The sequence below is a fragment of the Neolamprologus brichardi genome, chromosome 12 (assembly GCF_056152115.1).
Source record: "Neolamprologus brichardi isolate AB-2024 chromosome 12, ASM5615211v1, whole genome shotgun sequence".
In the NCBI taxonomy this organism is placed as follows: Eukaryota; Metazoa; Chordata; class Actinopteri; order Cichliformes; family Cichlidae; genus Neolamprologus; species Neolamprologus brichardi.
Genome location: NC_142115.1, coordinates 36,124,915 through 36,147,135, shown reverse-complemented (window position 1 = coordinate 36,147,135; position 22,221 = coordinate 36,124,915). Strand labels below are relative to the sequence as shown.

General features: G+C 43.3%; 2 protein-coding genes across 3 annotated transcripts; one reads left to right on the top strand and one right to left on the bottom strand.

Annotated features, from left to right (window-relative positions):
* Positions 1–730: 730 nt before the first annotated feature.
* On the top strand, positions 731–13,610 carry ascc2 (activating signal cointegrator 1 complex subunit 2). Of its 2 annotated transcripts, none has more exons than XM_087849493.1 (19): positions 731–845; positions 3,514–3,620; positions 3,721–3,879; positions 5,581–5,754; positions 5,853–5,982; positions 6,062–6,129; positions 6,248–6,361; positions 7,573–7,685; positions 7,764–7,838; positions 7,919–8,023; positions 8,120–8,188; positions 8,484–8,558; positions 9,677–9,935; positions 10,093–10,289; positions 11,125–11,244; positions 11,409–11,633; positions 11,706–11,796; positions 12,458–12,549; positions 12,643–13,610. In XM_087849493.1, exons 2-19 carry the CDS (start codon positions 3,537–3,539, stop codon positions 12,812–12,814), a joined length of 2,322 nt encoding a protein of 773 aa, XP_087705619.1. In that variant the 5' UTR covers positions 731–845; positions 3,514–3,536; the 3' UTR covers positions 12,815–13,610. The 2 variants fall into 2 exon arrangements, with proteins under 2 accessions (XP_087705619.1, XP_087705620.1); XM_087849494.1 differs by lacking the exon at positions 731–845 and adding an exon at positions 880–1,006.
* A 409-nt stretch (positions 13,611–14,019) lies between these two features.
* On the bottom strand, positions 14,020–21,404 carry rnf215 (ring finger protein 215). The gene is made up of 10 exons (XM_006797720.3): positions 21,013–21,404; positions 20,533–20,685; positions 20,308–20,379; positions 18,762–18,847; positions 18,032–18,086; positions 17,824–17,928; positions 17,489–17,605; positions 16,083–16,226; positions 15,820–15,922; positions 14,020–15,639 (listed from the first exon to the last, which is right to left on the bottom strand). Exons 1-10 carry the CDS (start codon positions 21,250–21,252, stop codon positions 15,617–15,619), a joined length of 1,098 nt encoding a protein of 365 aa, XP_006797783.2. The 5' UTR covers positions 21,253–21,404; the 3' UTR covers positions 14,020–15,616.
* Positions 21,405–22,221: the final 817 nt, after the last annotated feature.

Genomic DNA, 22,221 nt, shown 5'->3' with positions numbered 1-22,221 from the left:
TCACTCCTGCAAAGAACCTTCTTTTTTTCCACAAACATCTAAATACAAAAATGCACAAAAGCTCCTTCCATACAAACTCACCAACATATCAAAACAGTCTTATTTGTTTTCAGATCACACACACAATCAAGGTAAGAACACTGCTGAGCACTCATTACAAAAGTCTGAGAGCCTATCCCAGCTGCTATAGGGACTGTTTCCTTTGGGCTTTGATGCCCACCAGGGAGTGGTGCAAACAGACAAGTCCCCTAACTGGAGTACCTGTTTATATCTCAATAAATATGCAGCATGAACCCAGTACACTGCCAATGCAATAAAAGCATACCTGAAAATATCAGTTATGGACTGGCCTCACAAGATGGGCAGAGAACAGGACAAAAGACAGCCAACATCCAGTAAAGAGTGTTTAGTGTTCTTCAACAAGCCTGGAGAGTTATTCCTCAAGACAAAAATGAGAAGAAAACTGCCAAAGAGATTTCAAGATTGAAAGTAGTCATACCAATCACTGACTTTAAAACTCATTAGTGATTTTGCCTTATATGCTGTATTTATTTCCATCTTTTTGTGGCAAATGTAAATAAATTAGGTGTGGCTCAAGACTTTTGCACAGTTTGAGAGCGCGCGCGTTGGCTTTCTTTGCAATGCTCTTTGGTGCCCACCGGGGGGCGATGTAAACAGCCAATCCTCATTGCACGTCACATGCGTCACGCTGAAGGAAAACAAACTGCGTCACTTCCTGTCTGACACAGATGCTTAGAAGACGTTTGGTAGCAAGAACTGTAGGAAGCTGCTGTGGTGACTCTGATGTGATGGCTGTGAACCGTTGGGGACAGTGATTCTGAGAGGTGAGCGGGTTCATGTCGGCTGTTTCCTGTTCGGTAGTTCGATGCTGGTGTTCCGGTCCCGGGGGGACGGGTTTGAAGGCACCGGCTGGTTTGACACGTTGTGTTAACGCGTCCATTCATTGCCGCGCTGCTAAACTCTGTGAATAAGTGACAGCTAACAGGTAACTTTAGCTGAGCACGCAGTTAGTTATGAGTCTGAGCTTAGCTAATTACCTGCAGGCTGCTAGCCGTGAACAGGTTAACAGGTTGGAGGTTTTACTAGCTAACTTTACCTTAGCTTCCTAACTAACCGGAGTGGGTTTTATATGTGTTTCGTTTCTATTTTCAGCTTTCTGAATAAACCGTTCACGTTAGCTTGCTACAGAGCTCACAGGCTGACTGTGCGTGGCTTAGTTTTTATCATCAGTTAATCCTTTCAGTTTGTTTTTCGAGCATAGAAAGTTTAGAGAGTTTTTCTTTAATACTTTTGGATCTATAGCTTTGAATTTAAGGAATCCATCAGAGGCCTGTACCACGAAGCAGGATTTGGGGCTGAGCGAGGTAACTTCAGGGTTAACCCAGCGTTTCACTGTTATCAAGGTGTGGTCCACCTTTAAGAAGTAAAGCAGTCAAGCAAACCAGTTAGTGCACATTAGATTATATAAATCTAAATATAAAAGAACCTGAGGTAAAAGAGATGTGGGAAAATGTGCCTATATATGTATAATAGGAAAAGAAAAACTATACAGGATCTTTGAAATAAATATATTTCACAGCAGTGTAGCAACAGAATAACAGTGTACATTCACCATTCCAGAAATATTACACTGACCTAAATATAGAGTCGCTACCAGTCCGGTTTCAGAATGTGCTTTATACATGTATGGAGAGAGGGGAGGGGGAAAGTAGCTGGGGAGTGATGCTGCAGGGTTATCGAGGGTTCAAGAGTCTGATGGCTTTGAGAATGAAACTGTTGCAGAATCTGGCTGTCCTGGTCCTGATGCTCCAAAACCTCTTCTCAGAGAACAGCGGGGAGAACAGTGCGTGGTCAAGGTGGGCGGAGTCTCTGATGTTATGGGCTCTACTGAGATGGTGTTTGTGTGTGCTGTCCTAAATGGATGGATGTATGGATGGGAAGGGAAAGGTGTGCTCTCCTTAACCAGCAAATGAAGTGCAGGTTCTGCTGAGCCCGTTCAACCAGTGTTAATGTGTTCAGTGACCAGTCCGGACGATCATTTATCTGTACTGCAGGGAATTTGATGACTACCTCCACAGCACTGCGGTTAATGATGAGTGGTGAATGACTGTGCTGTTTTCTCCTGAAGTCAATGATCAGTCCTGATCGTTGACAGATCATTGTCACTAATGAGACCCACCACGATGTGTCAGCAGTGCAAACCACAGTGGACTTGGGACAGAATAAGAATTTCTTTGCATGTTTGTGGTTGTCCATTGCTGTGAATACTTGTGCTTTTATTTGAACAGGTTTGTAGCTAGATTGATAAACTCTGGGCAAACTTATCAAGTTGATTTTCACCTTCACAAAACAGCCTGAACCTGATATCTGTTGTTATGATAAGACAAGCCAGATAAAGTGATCCTGAAAATGTTAAGCTTGCTTTGTAATACAGATCCAGGCTGTCAGTAAGCTCACTTATAGAATTTGGTATTTCTTAAGAACCAGCAGGTCACCAGCGAACCATTTACAGCAGAAGTGTTGAGCTTTTTATTTCATACCAAACTTTAGAATCTGAAAAATCACAGTTTTTATTATTTATCAACAACAAAAATGATCCAAGCTGAATTTATCAAAGAGAGGTCAGTGCTGTTATTCTGTGAAACTTCTAAAGCTTCTAAGTTTCCTGCTTTATGTGAAGTAACTGGAGCAGATTTAAGCAGTTGTTTTAAATTAGAGCTGCACACAAAGAGAGGATCGTGCTATTGGACCCATCTTTACACAGTAACTTTAATTAGTGGCCTCCCTGCAGATATGAGGCCTTTTATTGTCCGTGTTACTGCTTTTCAAACAAGCGCAGTGGCTGTTACTCAGTGTTTTGAGTTTTGAAGTGACCTCTGCCCATTTTTTATTTTGTTTGCTCATCTATTCAGGTTGTTCTTGTAATGTTGGTTTTATAATTAGTCTGTGTGTTAAACCACTGTATGCACAAAAGATGGACAGTTTTAAGTTGAAACTCCGAGTTGCTGACATGGTTGATATTTGGGACCAGAAAACAAGTTTCAGCAACCAAACATCCACAAGGGATGTCAACAAGGAAATAACGGAGGATCACGTCATGGTATAAAGATCAAACAAGAAACACCAGATAGTTCGGGATGACGTGTCCGATCCCTATTTAGAATACAAATTCAGTGCACATTTAAAGAGCCTGTATGTAAATGTTTTATTGGGAAAATTTAGTCCGTGCTTTCCAGGTGGCCTGCTTTGTTTCCCGTCTTGTGGCTGCTAACAGCTGTGTCAGCTACCACTCAGATGAGTCTGATGGACGCCCACTCTGCTGTCTTTGAGTGCATTAGGTGATGATAGTCCTTACAGGAAGTGGTCAATGCGCTGATCAAGGACTGCCGTCACGGGCTGAAGTCCAGGAGTTTTGCCTTAAAAGTACTACTAATAATAATAATAATGTAGCTACCTCCAGTAAAATGTACTTTTTTTGGTACACTTCATCAGAAGAACCCAGAGAAGGAGCAGCCATGGCCTGTGCTCGAGTGCCACTGGATGAGCAGCAAGTGACCGAGCCTGGCCCTCTGGGAAAGGAGCGCACGCTGCCTGCACTGGTGAGTCGGCACTGATGGTTTTATGCTAATGTTCACTCAGACAGCAGCTCACCTCTCATACTGACCAGGATCCCAACCTGTGCTTTCTGCCATCCATCAGCACCCAGACAGGACAGAGGAGCGCTGTTTCGTGCCTTACAAGCCCCCTCCAGAAGACGGCTCTCCAGCTGACGTGGAGGAGTTTTTAGAACATGCCAGATTCATCACAGAGGACCTGGAGTGGCTGCTTGCATTGCCTCACGACAAGTTCTGGTGTCAGGTACAGTCGTGTCAACGTGTTATGCAGAGAAAACTCAACGGCTCGCACTCTGCAGGACTGCCAGTGTTTTATTTTGTTTAACACAAAGACTAATGCTTCAAACACAGCTGCTCTTTAGCAGACAGTAATGTCACATGATCCTGGCCTATGGATTCAGTGTTCATAGACCAGTATTACATTGATCTGTTTCTGTTATCAGAAACATGTTAACAGTTTGTGATGTAAACTGTCAAAGAAACACAAGAAAATTGTGAACAGATAAAAATAATAAAGATTAAAACAATCAAATAAATGAAAACATAAAAAATGTAAATACAATTAAAAAGATAAATATAAATTAATTATGTAAAAGCAAAAAACTGTAGTAATAAAATTAATAAAAACTATATAAACATTAGTACAAACATGACAGTAGACAGTAGAAAAGCTGTTGCCTGGATCACATTCAGCATGTAGACACCAACCAAGCAGAAGGCAGTCGGTTCAAATCTGTGGAAAATGTCTAAATACTGTTGAGTATAGAGCGCGTCTCAGTACGTCTCAGTGCCTCTTACATAATAAAAGCAGGATTATTTTTATGGAACTATAATAAATCCATGTACTAGAGCTGCACGATTAATCGTTAGAAAATCGCGATCTCGATTCATACTTATGTGCGATCTCATTTCCAAATGACAACGATTAAAAAACAAAAAAAAAGACGACGGCGATCGTACCGCATTTTGATCCGGGACGTAATCTGCATGAAAACAAGCGCTCACTCTTCCTGCTCAACAAATGACAAGGGCGGAGCCTTATACCACGTGATACAGAAGCTGGCTGCTAAAATCAGCAGGGAAAAAACAACGGAGAGCACGTCAGGGATGACGAGAAAGTGACAGGAGAAAATCCGTCCCGGTCAACCACCCAAACATCAATAACGGGAACCTTATACAGCGCTTCCCTATACCCGTCGAACTCCCGCAGGCACAAAGAAATTACGGAGGCTATTACTTATCACCTGACCAAAGATATGGCTCCATCAACACTGTGCAAAACGAGGCATTTAGGAGAATGATCAACACCCTAGACAAACGCAACTATTTTTCTATTGTTGCACTACCTGCTCTATACACGCAGTGTCGAGCAACGGTGGAGACGCAATTTCAAGCAGTGCAACATTTTACGGTAACGACAAAATGTGAGACATTTGTTGTTTTTATGTTTATTTATTGTTTAAGCGCAATAAATATTTATATTGGAAAAGAAAATCGTGAGAGAATCGTGATCTCAATTCTAAGCCAAAAAATTGTGATTCTCATTTTATGCAAAATCGTGCAGCCCTACCATGTACAGCATGTGTGGTAAATAGAGAAGCCTTTAATAAGCTACCAGGTTAGTTTAAGGAAACAGAGGAATCTGTTGTTCAGTGAAAAAGGTGCCAAAATGGTGAATGACCGACGGCTCAGAAGATGCACAATAAAGAGTCAAAAGGAAAAGATTCAGGAAGGAGTGCAGAGAGAGGCTGATGGTATCAGACATGACCTTCAGGAGAATAGTTCTTGCTGTAATAGTAAGACTTTAGCATTGATGCCACATTCAGCTGCAGGCGTCCTCTGGAGCTGGGTAGCAGTTTAGATTTCTGGTGACTCGCGTGTAGGAAATGGTGCTGATGCTAGAAGATGTTCTCCTCCTGATGTCGCGTGGCATCTCTTCCATCAGGTGGTGTTTGATGAGTCCCTGCAGAGGTGTTTGGACTCTTACCTGCGTCACGCTCCTCGTGGCCTCGATCTCTCCACACTACCCTCCTCCCCGGCGGTGGCTGACATGCAACGCTCCATCCACAAAGCGGTCTTCTTGACCTTCCTCCGTATGGCCACGCATAAAGAATCAAAGGTAGGAAAACTAGATCTTCAGCGGGTCTTATGGGCTGACGTTGGTGGTGACGTAAAGTAGCGCAGTACGAAACCTTGACTTCCTCCACCTCCCTGCAGGAACACTTCTTTACCCCAGCGGTGTTTGGGGAGATCATCTACGAGAACTTTCTGTTTGACATTCCCAAAATTTTGGATCTTTGTGTGCTTTTTGGAAAGGGTAACGGCCAGCTGCTGCACAAGATGATAGGTGAGCTGTGTGTGAAATCTTATTTATGTTTCGTACCGGTTGTTGCACTCTGCTCACTTTCAACATGACGGCCTTTCAGAGAACATCTTCACTCAGCAGCCGTCCTACTACAACGACCTGGATGAGACGGTGGCCACAGTTTTACAGGCGAGAGCCCACTTTTTGCATTTCAAATGTCACAATTCCAAATGAAAAGCACGTTGTTTCTGTCGGAGAATATTTGAATGCGCTGTAATAATAACTTTTAACACTGTGTCAACTTCAGGTATTTGACACGATCCTGGAGAAGTGTGGTCTCCAGTGTGAAGGAGCCATCGCTGCAGAGCCAATGAAGCTGAACGCACACAAAAAACCCACTGCCATGACCATGAGCCAGCAGGTCAGTCACTTCATATGTGTAACAATATGCAGTTAAATAAATAAAAAAACTGAAACATCTGAGATCCATGAAGGAGACCACATCAGGCTGGCTAACTAAAAGAAAGTGACACAGCTGTGCAGTGTGAAGCTGAGTTTATGAAGTGGTCCATCTTCTTACGATCGAGCCTTCGACTGAACAGATGCAGATTTTCAAAGTCCTTATTGGCACATCGTGTTTGTGCTGAAAGGGAAATGATATCCTTCTTATTAAAACCATCTTAACTGTCGGTTCTCCGAATCGTGCTGGTACGTTGCTGTGAAGTGCGGGATGGTATCATGTCCGCCCTTTCATAAAGGTTGGTCCAGTTTATTTGCTGCTAAATAAGGTGTGAAAGGAGGATTGAAACTCTTTTTTTTTTCTTTTTTCTTTTTTGTGAGTACAGTGGGTCACTTCCTGTCGCTGTTTTTTAAAAAAAAAACATGCTGTCATGTTCATTTGTAGCAGCTGTGGATGATAAGCAGAAGAAAAGGTGCTTTCATTGGGATTAAGGTTAAAAAACAGATTACAGAAGCTACAAGAATCAGTTTGTTTCACTGGTTTGGTCACAGTCTCCTAGTGTTGTGCAGCTCTCTTCAAATAGAGCTCAGATTCAGAACCTCGCGATAACCTTCTGTTCACCCAGGATCTCTTCCATCTAAAAGCCAGCTGTCTATGAGCCGTGCCTCACCTTTAGTGCTCTAGCCCAGCGGTCTCCAACCTTTTTTGCACCACGGACCAGTTTATGCCCGACAATATTTTCACGGACCGGCCTTTAAGGTGTCGCGGATAAATACAACAAAATAAAACTAGTACCGGTACCCAAAAAAAGAAGATTTATTCATAACACACGTGAAAAGACCCAGGAAAACAGAGTTAACGATAAAAACAATAACAAAATAACGCTGAAAACCGATAAAAACCCTGAAAACTATACATTTCACACCTGAGCCTCAACTCTCGCGGCCCGGTACCAAACGACTCACGGACCGGTACCGGTCCGAGGCCCGGGGGTTGGGGACTGCTGCTCTAGCCTGCTAAACATAGGTCGTTATTATAGGAACAGATTTTTGCTCAGTCATTTCAAGATAAAGGCCTGTACCTCGGTGGTGCAACTGGCTTAACTTCTAGGCTGACTACGGCTCTACAGAAGGTATTCTGATTGATAATGTCTTTTATCATTTCTGTCGTAGGAACTGTCAGATATAATTTTGTACCTGTGTGACTCAACCACCACCATCAATGCCTTCCTGGACATCTTCCCCGCAGCCTGCACCAGCTTCCAGTCCCACAGCTTCCTCAGCAGGTAGTTACCCTGAAAGTTTACCATGAGTCGTACCTCCATAAAACCTTCTCACGATCTTTGGGTTTTCTCTGCTGGCAGTCTGACCTCGTTTTATGAGACCGGTGTGCCTGACCTCGAGAAGGCGATCAGGAAGAGAAACTTTGACGATAAAAGGTGAGCGTCTGCTGCGTAAAGACAAAACCAAGTGCGAGGGGAAACGTTTAACACCTGAGCGATGACAAACTTTCTTATAGTCTTCAGGAGGACCTGTGGAAGAGGCTGTCTCACTCCTGTCGTAAGATGGTGGAGACGGTGCACCTGCTGCTGCACCACACCTGCCTACAACCAATCCTGGAGGGGTGAGACGCCCAGAGTTTTTGCATGGAGATTAGCACGATTAGCATTACACGTTTAAACAGACACACCCATTAAAACTTCTACTGGTTTCCTCGCAGGAGAGAAAACATGCAAACATTTGCAGAGGAACTGCTGCAATATTTCACATCATTTTTACCTGAGAAAAGGTGAGATGGACGATTAATAATTTATCTCAGACTATAAGCCAATATTATAATGGTTTAGAACCATAATAAGCATGTTTTCAAACAACTGGTGCAAGTAAATAATGAAATATTAAAATTAACACTGAGAAACTTCATCAGTTATTCACACTGACTTATTGTTGGAACTGATTTTTTTTCAGTGTTTTGTCGTTCAGTATGCGGGTTATTCTGGTTTTTGCTTGAACTCTCTGGTTGCTGCTGTAATGAGAAATATGTCATCAAAACTGAAATTTAACATGTTTCCTGTTCCTTCCAGATTCTTGACGGACTACGATGAGCAGTTCCCTGTTGCAGACGACATCAGCCTCCTGCAGCAGGCCGTCCCTGTCATGTATCCTCAGGCGCTTCACAGCAGGACGTTTCTAAAGGCTGTTATGACAGTAGCCTGAAAGCACTCACGCAAACAGTTTAACGACACATGGCCACGATTTTCAAACTTGCAAAGAAAGCTGTTGCTACAGCAACCATTGAAAGCCTCAGAAAACTGCTGAGCCTTCACTGTTAGCTTTCCCTATGAGCTATGTTGGTTTTAGACGTACTCGTTTTAAGTTAAAATAGTTGACTCTGTTTCAAAGTTCACTAATGCATTAACAAAATGTAAAGAGACCACCACTGTGGTTTGCATTAAGTTTATATCTGCATTCATATGTGCAGTTATGGAAGGACTGGTGTTCTAGTGGAGCACACTCCAGGAAGTCACTAGAAAACACCAACTTCCAGAAATAAACCACACTCGGTTGCATTGTGTGGGTTGTGTTGCACCGTCTGATTGCTGTAAAATAAACTGTGCGGCACAATCAGAATATCTGCATATTTGTGGGTGAGAGATAAAGAGGCAGAGAGGAAGTTCATTTCTCACGTGCACCATAAAGAGAAAAGTCAAAAATACCAAATCACTGATTACTACGTTTACATAATTAGTGATAAAGTGATCAGATTTCCTCCTTTATTATATTTCCGGGCTGTTTTACGTGTTCTGGTAACAGCAGGAACATTAGATGGTAGTTTATCAGCAGATAATGGTTGGAGCATTTATCTGTTGAGCTGAGCGAGTGTGTGCTGCGTGGGCTCAGCTCAGAGTAGAAATACAGTGTTGATAATTGAAGTGAGATCCAGGAGCGCTCATTTGGCCACTTATGGTGAAGCATTTTCATTTCATGAAGGACTTTTAACTTTAACTGGTGATAATACAGTTTATATTTTCAACAGTGGCATCATTGCACTATGTGGTGTTTTTTTAATTAAGTAATTAAAAAAACATGAGAATTAATTTCATCCTTTATCGTCTCACATTGTAATATCGTAATATTTAAGCTTCTTAGGGTTCAGCCTGTTGCTCTGATGGATGATGGGATGGATCTTAAATCTCAAAGCCAGACTTGGGTCTTAGTGTTGGATGATAAAGTGACTGTTTTCCTCGGTACCTTCCTTAACCACCTTCTGCCTCAGTGATGAGACCAGGACGTCCTACTTGCTCCAGGGAGTTGAAAGTGCCTGGGACAGCGTGGGGCGACGGAAACCACAAAGCCAGACTCGGACTAGTCAGGCTCAAGCTTCTGCATCGCTATCGGCCAATCGGGGACCAGCAGCTGGTGCTGCTGCTTCCTCTTCGGCTGGCTCTAAACCTCAGGAGGTCAGAGAGCCAGCAGAAGGAGAGAGTGCGAGGGGAGCAGAGGCCATGCTGGATGTCCCCCAAAGAGGAAACAATGTGAGCTCTGTGATTGTTACCGCTCAGTTAATGCACGATTATAGCAGCCCAGATTTTCCTTATATATCCTGTTAAAATGGCCAAAGTTTTAAATAATTAGGTCAGCAAAGCTACTGCGATGGAGTCTAAAACCAGCCTGCCTTTGACGCGGTTTCAGGGCGCCGTGTGTCCACTGATCGGGGCGGAGCTGGAGTCTCTGCTGTCATGTATCAGGGACCTACTTCCTGATTTGGGTGAAGGTTTCCTGCTGGAATGCCTGAAGGAATACAACTACAACTCCGAGCTGGTCATCAATAACATCCTGGAGGACCGGTTAGCTTCCAATCTGGCCAAACTGGACCGAGCCATGCCACGGTAACACACCGATTTATACATAATGCTGATATTTATCATCTGCTCTGTGATCTGACATTTATAGCAGCGTCTAACATAACATTTCTTTATCTAGATCATTTGATATGTACTTTACTTATGGCGTAATCCATAATAATATGGGATCATATGAAGTCTGTCACTGAGAGGCTGCAGTGGGCTAACAGGCTCACAGTCTCCATTTCTGCTGAGACCACAGGGTCAGTAATCTGAGCCAGCCTGGCTTGTGCCAACAGTCCAGCCTGCTGCAGAAACATGTGTTTTATTATCTTCATTCGTGTTTTTAATGCTGCAAATTATACTTCCCAACCTTAATAGCCACAGTTTTCCATTACCTGCACACCACAAAGCAAAAGTTACGTCAAACTGCTTTGAGTTTGTGAGTTAATTCGACCTTTCCAGCCTTCACATCTAAAGGAAGTAGAATGGGATGTGGTAGAATGAATCCTGAATGTTTCAGGTGCAGACAGATGTTTCAGGGACGCCACATCTGAACACAGCTACAGATGAAAACAAAGAGTCATTGTTCTGGAATAAAAATGTGCATGGTGTGCCTACAGAAGATATTTATAGCAACTTTAAAAAACATCTGATGCAGAGAAAAACCTCCAAGGGCAGCAGGACGACAAAATGTTTTGTGTTACAGCACATTTTTCTTTTCATGTTTTTGTTGAGTCTGCAGTTTTGATGTTTGGGGCTCGTGTGGTGTTTAGTGATCTTATAGTTTAGAGTAGAAAAGTACACACGGTCTGGGTTGTGCTGGTCAGTTTTAGATCACTGTAGTTTTATGCTCTCATGTTTGTCGTGGCTCTTTTAGGCCAGTGGAGGAGGAGCTTCCGGCTGTTCTGAACAACAGATCCAACGTGTTTGATGGTGACGAGTTTGACGTCTTCCGCAGAGAGCAGGTGGACATGTCCCGCGTCTGGAAGGGCCGGAGGTAAAAGCACACATCGAGATAATCACGGGGAAGTTAAAAAGGAAAGTGGATGTGTTTTCAGTGTAATACGTTCAGATGTTCACTTCCGTGCTGCTCTTATTTCAGGATGTTTGGCTCATAACTCAAACTCTGCGCGCCCTTAAAGACGCTTTGTTTTCCTGCAGGAAAGGTGAGAACGTTCGGGAGATGCTGAACGACAAGCGGCACATAGCGGAGCAGAAAGCTCGTTATCACACGTACGAGACAGTGGTGGACGAGGTCATCGTCGAACCCGGAGAATCCACGACGGCGTACGAGCTGGACGACTACGACGACGAGTACGACGACACCTACGACATGAACCAAGTGGGCGCCAACGACCTGGACGGAGACTCTTTACTGACCAGAAGGTATTTTTGGTGTCGCTGATTATGATGGCGTGGAGACGCAGCGAGCCGGAGTTAATTTCTGTTTCTCTGCAGGCCGTTCACGGTACCGCAGGTACTGAGAAAAGGAAACAAGGAAGACGAGGAGGAGGAGGATGAAGACGATCAAGAGGAAGATGCTTCAAAGGTACAGAGATCATTTGATTGGATTTTCTCTCACCCCAACCGGTCGCAGCAGATGGCCCCGCCCCTCCCTGAGCCTGGTTCTGCTGGAGGTTTCTTCCTGTTAAAAGGGAGTTTTTCCTTCCCACTGTCACCAAAGTGCTGCTCATAGGGGGTCATATGATTGTTGGGTTTTTCTCTGTATCTATGAAGCGCCTTGAGGCGACTTTTGTTGTGATTTGGCGCTATATAAATAAAATTGATTTGAAATCTTTAATGCTGTGCGATGATGGAATTGCACCTTTAAATAAACAGAATCATCCTTAAAATGTTATATTAAATGTTAAAGTTAGTTTGCATTAAAAGCTCCTGTGCTAATATTAAAGTTCTGACAAATGGACAAATAGTGTGAGGTTTACTTTATCACAGGAGGAAATTCACTGTTCCAGCAGTCAGGACAGCCGAAGCTGGAGTTTAGAAAAGGTTGATGTTAATCTGTTACCTCACAGCTGAATCGCGGCAGTTACACTTTCCACATGATTTAACTTGCTGAAGTTTCAGCATTTAAATGATTTGGTTATTTATAATTTATGATTTGCCCTCAGCCCCCATGATCGGCTTTGCACCACATTTCTAGAATCCCGGACGGTCCGTGTCTTATTGTTTGTCACTTCCTTTTATTTCAGAGCGCTGGAAACAGGGACCAGTTCGTGCAGGACCCGGCTGTGCTGAGGGAGCGAGCCGAGGCTCGAAGAGCAGCCATGCAGCAGAGGAAAGGGTAAAGACGATGCTCGGTTTGCGCAGGTTCGCTCTGCTCAGCTGTTTCCGTCCAACGTGTTCTTGAAAATATGTGCCGTCTTCCCTCCTGCAGCTTCCGGCCAGAGCGTTCCAGCAACGTGGCCGGCCGACCCAAAGGACAAGGACAAACCGCTGAGACGTTACTGGACCGGCGAAAGAAGGAGACCAACAAGAGCCGTGTAGCCAACCACAACCGGCGCAGCATGGCCGACCGCAAGAGGAACAAAGGCATGATCCCCTCCTGACCTGTGGCTCAAGCCCAATGGACTGATGGGAGAAGGGGAGGATGAGGTGTGCGTGAGTGAAAGCTGAAGGATCCGGGCTCTGGTGTGGTTCTGGTTCAGGTTCAGCCTAAAGTCACTGTGAAAGCCGTCACAGATTTCGTTAGTTTTCAGAATGGTTTCGGTAAAACTGCATTTTGGCTTTTTCTTTTATTAAAAGTTGCCAACAAGCTTTACTGAACTAGTTGAGAGATCTGTCGTGTTTGAGCCCAAAGGATTTTATTCTATAGTTCAATAAACATCAAGTGTGAGCGAAGGACTGACGATAAAGAATAACATGTAACAAATCATTTTATTATTAAGATCCAGAGTGATCTAACAAAGTTTCTTTGACATCATCATCATCGACAAACAGACTACACAGGAGTAAAAGGAGGAGACGTTCAGGAGTTCCTTCTGTAGCTGGAAGAACAATTACTGACCTGGAGATCGAGTCTGGAATTCAGCAGCCGACTCGTCCTGTTCGAGCACGCGCGAAAGCTGCTGCACGCGTGTAGCATCATCTACTCCGCTCACGCCACTGCTGTCCAGACTTCACCATAAATGAGGAAACTCCAACTCATAACGATGCTGTCGTTTGTGTTTGGAAGCACTTTCTGTAAGGACGGTCCTCGTGGAGAACCTCCTACACACTGCCACGCACACGCTATTTTCTATTCAGCGATGAGCTTTTTGTAACAATTTCAGCACAAAGTTCTGCTTTTTGGAGTTGGCATTGCAAAAAAACATCACAAAATAAATACAATAAAACTATATGTTTAACATACTTTGAGTTTGTGGTTATTGGCAAAGTAAGGAAACACACTTCAGAGTAAAAACGGTGATAATGATCTTCAGCTTTGGTAAGTACGCTGCTTCCTTTCTGTGCTTCAGCACTGCAGAGATTTACTTCAATCACAGTTTGGATATGATGTCTTCCAAAGAGCTGTTTGACATTTTTACTTAAAATCAGGTGAGAATGTTGTTACTGTGTTAGTAAACTGTACGAACCTACTGCCATTTACATCAAACATGGGGACAAAAAAACCAAAACTATGTCCAAACATGATTAAATCTGCCTGTCTGCACCTCTGCACGTCGTTAATTAACTCAATAGTCTTGGCTTGTAATCTAAAATGTAAAAATGGTTGTGCAGTGGATTTAGATATGGAAATTAAACTGAACTAAGTATATATACATTATTGTTAGGTAAACCTCTGGGAGAGAAAACTAAAAAGACAAAAACATGACCCCCTTATGAGCGGAACTTGGCAACAGTGGAAAGGAAGAACTCCCTTTTGACAGGAAGAGCTCGCTTCATCTGGACTTTCCCTCCGACCTTAAATTGGATAAACTTTTGAAAAAGACATGGACGGACACTCCCACCCTTGAAGGCGTTACATGTCATGTTCAGTCAATTCTAACCAGTTAACCCTCATCTGTCCCAAAGCCTCTGGCCCTGATTGGTTTCTGTGATTTCAGGATTGGACAGGAAGTGATGTCGGTCCTCCGTTTCATTCGTTTTCCTCTGAGTCCTGTGGACAGACTCCAACACCAGCTTTTGGACTACAGCTGTTAACAGACTTTGTCCTGATGCTTCAGTTACCCTGGTGTGTCAACATGTGAGCGACTTCCCCACCCGTTGCAGATTCTGGGTGGAGCACAGACTGTATACAAAAGTCCTGTTGCATAAACTGTTTGCCCACTACCTGACGTTTTATTCAATAAGACTTGAAAATGACAACAAGGTTTATGAAAGCTAACAAAGAAAGAGAGCTGAAGGTAATTTTAAGTAGATTTTTATGCAACCAGAACTCTTTCTGGAGCCACAGAGGAGAGAGATTTAAGGCCCGTCCACAGGCTACATCCAAATTAGCAGCCCTGCAGCTCATTGGTAAGGAAAGAGGATGGGCCATAAAGCTGACGAGGTTATGGTATTCTGACTTTTTTAGGATGGAGCCCAAAGATAATTCATTTAAATGGAAAATAAGAGCTGACAAGACACCTGCAGCAGATCTATGATTTGTAAAGTAAAACTGTAGCGGCTGTGAGAGCACTCGTTACACAGAGCTTCATAAAAAGGGAAAATATCCTTCTATGCTGCAAACACAATCCTACCTGTTCAGCATCACTGATTGTGCAGGTGAAACTAAACTGGCTGCCGATGTATGCTAAGCATGATTAAAGGAGAATCGCAGGAAAAATAAATAAAATGGTAAAGGAGGAGTTTAAGGATGTGTTTTTTTCCCTACATGATACCAGCTGGTACACACTGACTACAGAAGCTCCACAACTACCACTGAACTGCAAAGTACCAAAGATGACCATTTTTTAAACTTTCAGTCCTCCCTGGTTGTTGGTTACTGACATCATTTTGACCTAAAGTGAACCAGGTGATCAGTACATCCACACTAAAAACATAAAAGCATTGAACGCCTTTGCACCAGCAGCTGACTCAGATACTGAGGTTGTCAGTTTTTACACATACTGATCCCAAAAACAGTTGCATTTGCTGCTGTTTACACACCGAGTTGTACAGTAACAAGATCTCAAGAAGAAGTTCTGTTCACAGATAACACGACCAGTGGGGAACTTCGTAGAACTGCTTTAAACTACCACTGTACGTTGTAGAGGTTAAAATCTGATGGCCGGTCAGCAGCGATGACAACTTTATGCTCCCAAATCCACAGGTGGAAGGAGGAAGTGTTGAGGTCACTTTAACCAAAAACAAAAAACAAGTGTCACTGAGGTCGGGATGTGAACCGATTCCCCGAGATGAAACGACTGTTAACTGTCTTTGCAGATGCTGCCTGGAGAGGAAAAGATTCAGACACACATTTCAGTCCCAGTCGTGAAAACGATTAGACTGACAAAGACTGGAGACTTTAGTCTGCAGTGGACGAAGGCTGATCTTTTAAAGTGTTTTACTACAAGTAATTTTAAGCCTTTACAAGAGGATGACAGAGGCGTGTACGAGTGTGTAAACTCACTGAGGATGCTGCGCTTGCACAGAGGACAGGTGTGCTGCAGCAGCAGCCAGGGGTCGACACAGTCTCTGTGATACTCGTGAAGACACGGCAGCACCCGCAGACACTGAGACGACATTTTATAGATGCATTATTTATTTAAATCACAAAGTTAGCCAAAAAGCAGAGCGTGTTTGACTATTTACTCTCATCATTCAGGGTCACTCCCTTCTTACTGAATTAAACAGAGTGTTATAGTGTGTGTGGGGGGGGGGGTGTCGGCCGACCTGGTTGTTGTTAAAAGGCTCCAAACAGACGGCGCAGGTTTCCGCCTCTGCCAGCTGCGACGGGTCACACCAGGGTTTGGGCTGACGGTATCGTTTGGTCTTCAGGGATGACATTCTCTTCAGAACGTCCTGTTTGGGAAGGAGCTGAAAAACACAGGCCAGCAGAACATCTCATGTACCGCTGATTTTTATTTCTGTGTGTGGTAGGGCTGCCACGATTGGTCGACTAGTCACGATTACGTCGACGACTAATTTAATAGAAGACGCGTCGTTTGAAGCTTTGTAAGATCACAAAAGACGCAGGAATAAGTAGTAGGATTTAAGAGTGTAATAACGGACTGAAACAGAAGATGGCAGCACTGCATGTACAAGGATGCCAGCTGCCGTTAAACCCCGAAGAAGAAGAAACTGTCCCGGAATTCATAGCGCGGCCCAGCTCAGTTTCCAACAATGGCGGCAGCTGGTTAGTTTTAATATTACTCTTATTATTCTTTCTGGGTCACAAAATAAACGTTTAACATATTTTCAGGCGAGAATGTAGCTGTGTAAACTTCAAATATCTGCTCAGTTTATCAAGACACCACATATTTTCAAAAGCGCTCCGACGTTTTCAGAGACGTCTGTTAGCCACTAGCTTGATAGCTAGCCGGGGGCTAGGCTAACTAGAGCCGTGAGAACACCGGACTCCCGGCAAATCGTTTTCAAACCCACCGCTGTCTTTCGCTACTCAGGTTAAACATTAAATATAAGTCAAATTTAATAAAGTATCATCTTGTCTTTATTTTTGGTTAGCACATACCTTAAACACTTAAAGCTGTAAGCTAATGATAGTTATATAAGAGCAGATGCATGCTAGTGCAATAAGCTGTATGTTTTAGGTTGGATGGATGATGATCTGATTAGTCGACTAATCGCAAAAATAATCGTTTGTGGCAGCCCTAGCGTGTGGGTGTAATTGTAGAGACGTTAGCTTATAGTATTAGATGTCTTGAGGTGAATGTTGTTGTGATTTTAGTGTTATATTTAAAATTTAATTGAAACTGCACGACAGAAGCCTGACTTAAAGTTCTCCTCACAGACAGCTTTTGTTTTGTGTAGGCTACTTTGTTGTGCTCTTTGCCATGAGCCTCTGTACTGCAGAAGTTTACACATTTGCTTAATGAACGCAAGGTTGTCGATTCACTCCCAGCCACACACACACTGAGGTTACATCAGGAAGGCATCCAGCATTTAAAAATATCTGCTCTCGACTGTTCCTGAGAGCAGATACCTCAGGAACAGTTGCTGCTGTTCGAATCTTTTATTTGAAAGGTGCAGCCAATCAGAAAAAGTCGGCTTAAAAAGGGGGGGACGACCCGAGGGGCTGTGCCAAAGCAAATTTTAAATAAAAAAACATAATTGTCTACCTCTAAGTCGTCGTTCAGCTGGCGTCCTTGGTACTGCCAGCGAGCCTGAACGATGACTCCTGTGCTGAGGATCAGAGCCACCAGGAGGACGGTGTCCCACAGCTGCTGCAGGTACTTCTGTGAAGCAGCAACAACACGGATTCCTCTACATCACAAACAAGAAAAGTCTTCCAGATAAATTAGCTTATATTTCTCATTTCTGTACCGTTCCATCTAATCGGGTTATCTTGACAAGTAGGAAGTCAGAGGTTTAGGCTCTAACATGAGTTGCTCACTCGGCTCCTATGCAGCAGCTTAAAAGCAGACGTGTGTTTGACTGTGTCATGTTTGCCCACCTGGACCTGAGAGTTGGTCTCGCCGGTGCAGATGACCCCCTGCCACTCCCCGTAGCGACCTCCTCTCGACCGCCCGCAGCTGGACCACAGCGTGAGCGTGGCTCCCTGCCCGAACACACAGCAGCAATGCGCTCACTGTCAGCTCAGCCTGTCATCTGTTCACTCACCACTGGAGGGTGCTAACAACTGAGATGGGTGTGGATCTCACCAGGTTGTCCTGCAGGATCGTCTTGTATGTGATTTTTGCCGTCGCCTGAAGGCCCCTGTGAAGAGGTCGGTGCAGATTTAGGTGCCGATAAAAATCATCTGCCACCTTCCAGTCCTCCTGCTTTGTTTGCATTTCTCTCCATTAGTGTTTCCAACAACCAACAAGCACAGACTGTATATCAATGATGACTAAGAACATCTGCATCCTCTCTCACGGGCAGCAGAGGGTGACATTTGTGACATCTACTGGACTCAATCACTACTTGTAAGTTTTTTTTCATACAACACGGTGCTTATATTGTGAAATACGGACCCACTGGAGTTAAAGAGTAAGATGCTGCCATTTTCAAATCCACATAAGACACATTTGACATGAAAGCCTATCAGTAAATTGTAAACATCTCGCCTTGATGTGATTCTCCTGTCTCAGTGAGGCTGTTGAAATTGAGTGTGGCAGAACCTGAGTTTACTGCATGCAGGCTTGAAATACCCTTGAAACCCATTTTTAAGGTAAGTTAACCTCCCACTGTTACTTTTTAAAGTTGTTCTGTAAAACTATGCAGGGTGTGGTACTGGGGGAAAAACTGAACAGATGATCTGATGCATTCAAATTAATGCACAGTTTCCATCAGCGTTGTGTCCCTCTGGATTGCAAACACATGTGCCATCATATGCAACTCATACTCATGGATGCATGTATGCAGCTGCATCTCTGATAATCAGGCACTGACCTGAGCAGTGCTCCGATCAGCTTGGTCACATTTTCTGATGTCTGGATCACAATGATGGGCTTGGACAGCACCTGGGATAAATCCATCTACAAACAGGAAAAACAGGGTTAAGAATTCAGCAGACTGAAATGTAAACACAGTCAGAGCTGTGCAGTTGAAAAAGACTTATTTAATGATATCTGCATGTTTCCATGCATAATGGTGGCTCTTCAATTAAGATACAACATAAAATACTATAAAAGTCTCACATGAGAAAATAGAAATAGAGGTTACGGCAACATCAAAAGCAGATTTACACAGTAAACCTAAAACAGCCACCAGCATTATTACTGTCAATAATCTGATAAGAAGCATACACAGAGTGCAACAACGGCACTTTTGGCTGGGCTGTTATGAAAGAAAGGTTTACAAAATATTATTCTGATAAGAGAGATGGTCCTAGTTAAAAGTTATAAAAGAAAGGTTCAAAAAACAAAAACCCTCAATCTGAAATCTTTTCATCATGCTGTGTACTGCATGTCCTCTCACTGGCTTAATAAACATTAGATTCGGCCTCTTGCAGACAAAGAGTTAGCCGAGGTGCTTTGTGATTTACTAAATTATGAAGCGTACTTCCTAAATGATCAACACAAAAAGGTAAATGACACACAGGTTCATGAATGTCAGGAAATTTTGAAGAAAACAAATGTATGTTTCTCAGGTTTTCAGGGTCAGAGTTCATGTTTCAGGTCCAAACGTGTTTTCTTACAAACAGAAAGGAGCAATTTAATAAGAAGAACAATTCTCTTCCTCCTCATCGCCTGCTCTTGAGGAGGTCTCCTCCTGTAAAAGGGAGTTCTTCCTTCCCTCTGTTACCAAAGGGTGTTCACAAGGGGTCATCTGACTGTTGGCGGTTTTCTCTCTTATACTGCAATCAGTACAGTTACATCTGAGATCATAAAATAAAGCAGCAGTTTGTCTATGATAAAACTATTAATGAGGTTGTATCAAACGGCACATTCACCGTGCCTCCCTGCTTAGATGTCTGCTGGGAGGGAGTAAGATGTGAGGACAGGGAAACGAGAAAGGCAGCTGGGTCATGGGAACTGTAGGTGCTGCTCTCAGATGATCCTCTCAGTTTCACTCTTCTTGAGGGATTCATGAAGAAATCCAAAAAAGCTTCTGCAAAGACATCCTTTTATGTTGTTGTCATCTCTGTCGCTTGGGGACTTCACTGGACCTAAACCTCAGATCTGTTTCTAACAGAATGTGAAAATTTGAACTGTTGTTATACATGCAGGCATTTTTTTATGCCTTGCATCCTGACACAGACTGGCATGAAGATGTTGACACTCCAGCGGCACTTGCAGTATAACCTGCAACTTTATTGCCCAACCAGCAAGTTTCAGCCTGTAGCTTGCATCGGGTCTTGTACATGGACTGGCACATGTAAAAATAAGTCAAATAAGGAAAAAGTCTGAGGAAGTTGCCGTACAGTTATGATGGAAAAGATGGAGAAACAAGATCCGTATCAACTGCAGACACATCCTTCTTTCTGAATTTTTACCTCACTGACGGTGTTTTGGTTGAGAGCCAGAATAATCAGCGCCGACGCTCCGAGGACCAACGCTCGCTTCATCTTGAACAGAGAGAAATCGATGTTACCTTTCAGGTTTTTAACTAAAATACTTCTAAAATACTGAAAACAGACTGATCACAGAACTAAAGCAGAAAGGTAATGTGGAAAATGTGAAAACTAAGCAGTTGACTGAACTGTACAAATACCACTCACTTTATTAACCACAGCATCAGCGAAGGACTCCTGGTTCCCAGTCGAGGCTTTGCTTTCGTCTATCTCCACGGGCACAACCCCGATCCACGGCTCCTGCTTCTTGATGTCAGCCTCATCGTTTCCTTCATCCACTGGTGTCACCTCATCTCTAACCTAAAGACAAAGGGCAGGGAAACAGGCTGAACATCTGCCCTGCACCAGGGTGGAAGTTCTGACGGGTGATTGTTGATCTGTTTTTAATATTAGTACATCTTCTTTTATCTCTTTTACCTGAAAGGTGTGATTGGCTCACATACAAAAAAGGCAACACGTTAAAGTTAAATTTTTCTATCTAAAATCTTATTTTAAGCCAAAAAAAAAAAAAAAACTTAGTCAACAAAACAAATTGTTATTTTGGGCTCGTGTCACCCGCATGTACCACTCTATTAAAGGACCAGGACAAGAGCCGAGCAGCTTTGACCCCCCCCGGGGCCCACTCACCAGGACCAGGTCTGCCTCCAACTCTTCTCGCTCCTCGTCCCGCTGCTCGGAGCTCCCACCGCCCAGGCGGGACTCAACCACTTCCCCCTGGAGCAGGTCGCTCGCATCTGGCCGCTGTTCCAAGAAAACCTCTACCAGAGCAACCTGTTCCGCCACCGCCAGCAGCCCCGGCCACCGCAGCAGCAGCAGTAGCAGGAGCGGTAACGACACCCCGAGGCAGCACCAGCGAGGGGAAGCCATGACCCCCAAAACAACACAGAGGAAATAGAGCAGAAAACTGCAATAAATCCACGATTTTAATCAACTGTCAGACATTGTTTTGGAAAAGCCGTAGCGGTTCCCTTCGCCAGTTAGCTCGCAGAGCCCCGGAGAATGTAAACAAGAAAGACAGCTTCCGGTCGAATCCGGAAGCTGCAGGATAATTATTCTCTTGCATAGGAAAAACGCAAAATAGGTCCTTTAGACAGAATCGACAAAAATTCAATCACATGCTAATGCTGTTGATTAGCTATCGATGTATCATACTGGTTTTGAACTGCCAACTTTAGCATATGACTAATGTTTCTCACGTCGCTGAGCTTTTAATTTAAACAGAGACGAATAAAAACACCGAGAGAAGTACTCTCCCACACTTCCTTTTTCGCTTTAAAGCTAGGACTCAACCCTACAGCTAAAGTTCCGTATAAAACATTTTCAAAACGGCCTGTTGTTTATACTAAGATGGTGAATAACTAAATTCCCTTTATCAAAGTCTAATATTTTTCAGAAAGCACTGGAGATAAAAATCAGGATCTTTTAACAAGTTCCTTTTCTCACTTGCCCGGTACGACTATAAATATAGGGTATCACATTTATCATTAAAACTAATAATACGCAGTTAAACATAACTTTATAAAAAGTGGCATAATACGCAATAACTTAATTTAATTAACGATGTGAAAACGCTTATTGTATGTGCGCATGTGCAAGATTTGTTGTTAATTTATTTTCTTTTTCCAAAGATCGTCTCCTTTCTGTCCCGACAATGTCTTACACAAAAGGGAAAAAACACCTACTATTAAACGTTAAAGAGCTTAAAATTCTCAGTGTAAGACCTCGTAGATTAAATTACTTTACTCTTTATTTTCAGCTGATTAGCTCGACAATTTAATGGCAAAAGATACATTGAATAATTCTGTATTTAATAACATGATTTTAATAGTGAGTGAA

Excerpts from the sequence above, each read along its gene's own strand:
- ascc2 (XM_087849493.1), top strand. The coding sequence starts at position 3,537 with ATGGCCTGTGCTCGAGTGCCACTGGATGAGCAGCAAGTGACCGAGCCT. Across the intron at positions 6,362-7,572 it reads CCATGACCATGAGCCAGCAG|GAACTGTCAGATATAATTTT; the intron begins GTCAGTCACTTC and ends TTTCTGTCGTAG. Across the intron at positions 7,686-7,763 it reads TCCCACAGCTTCCTCAGCAG|TCTGACCTCGTTTTATGAGA; the intron begins GTAGTTACCCTG and ends CTCTGCTGGCAG.
- rnf215 (XM_006797720.3), bottom strand. The coding sequence starts at position 21,252 with ATGGCTTCCCCTCGCTGGTGCTGCCTCGGGGTGTCGTTACCGCTCCTG. Across the intron at positions 20,380-20,532 it reads CTGATGCTGTGGTTAATAAA|ATGAAGCGAGCGTTGGTCCT; the intron begins GTGAGTGGTATT and ends TCTCTGTTCAAG. Across the intron at positions 16,227-17,488 it reads AGCTGAACGACGACTTAGAG|CTCCTTCCCAAACAGGACGT; the intron begins GTAGACAATTAT and ends TGTGTTTTTCAG.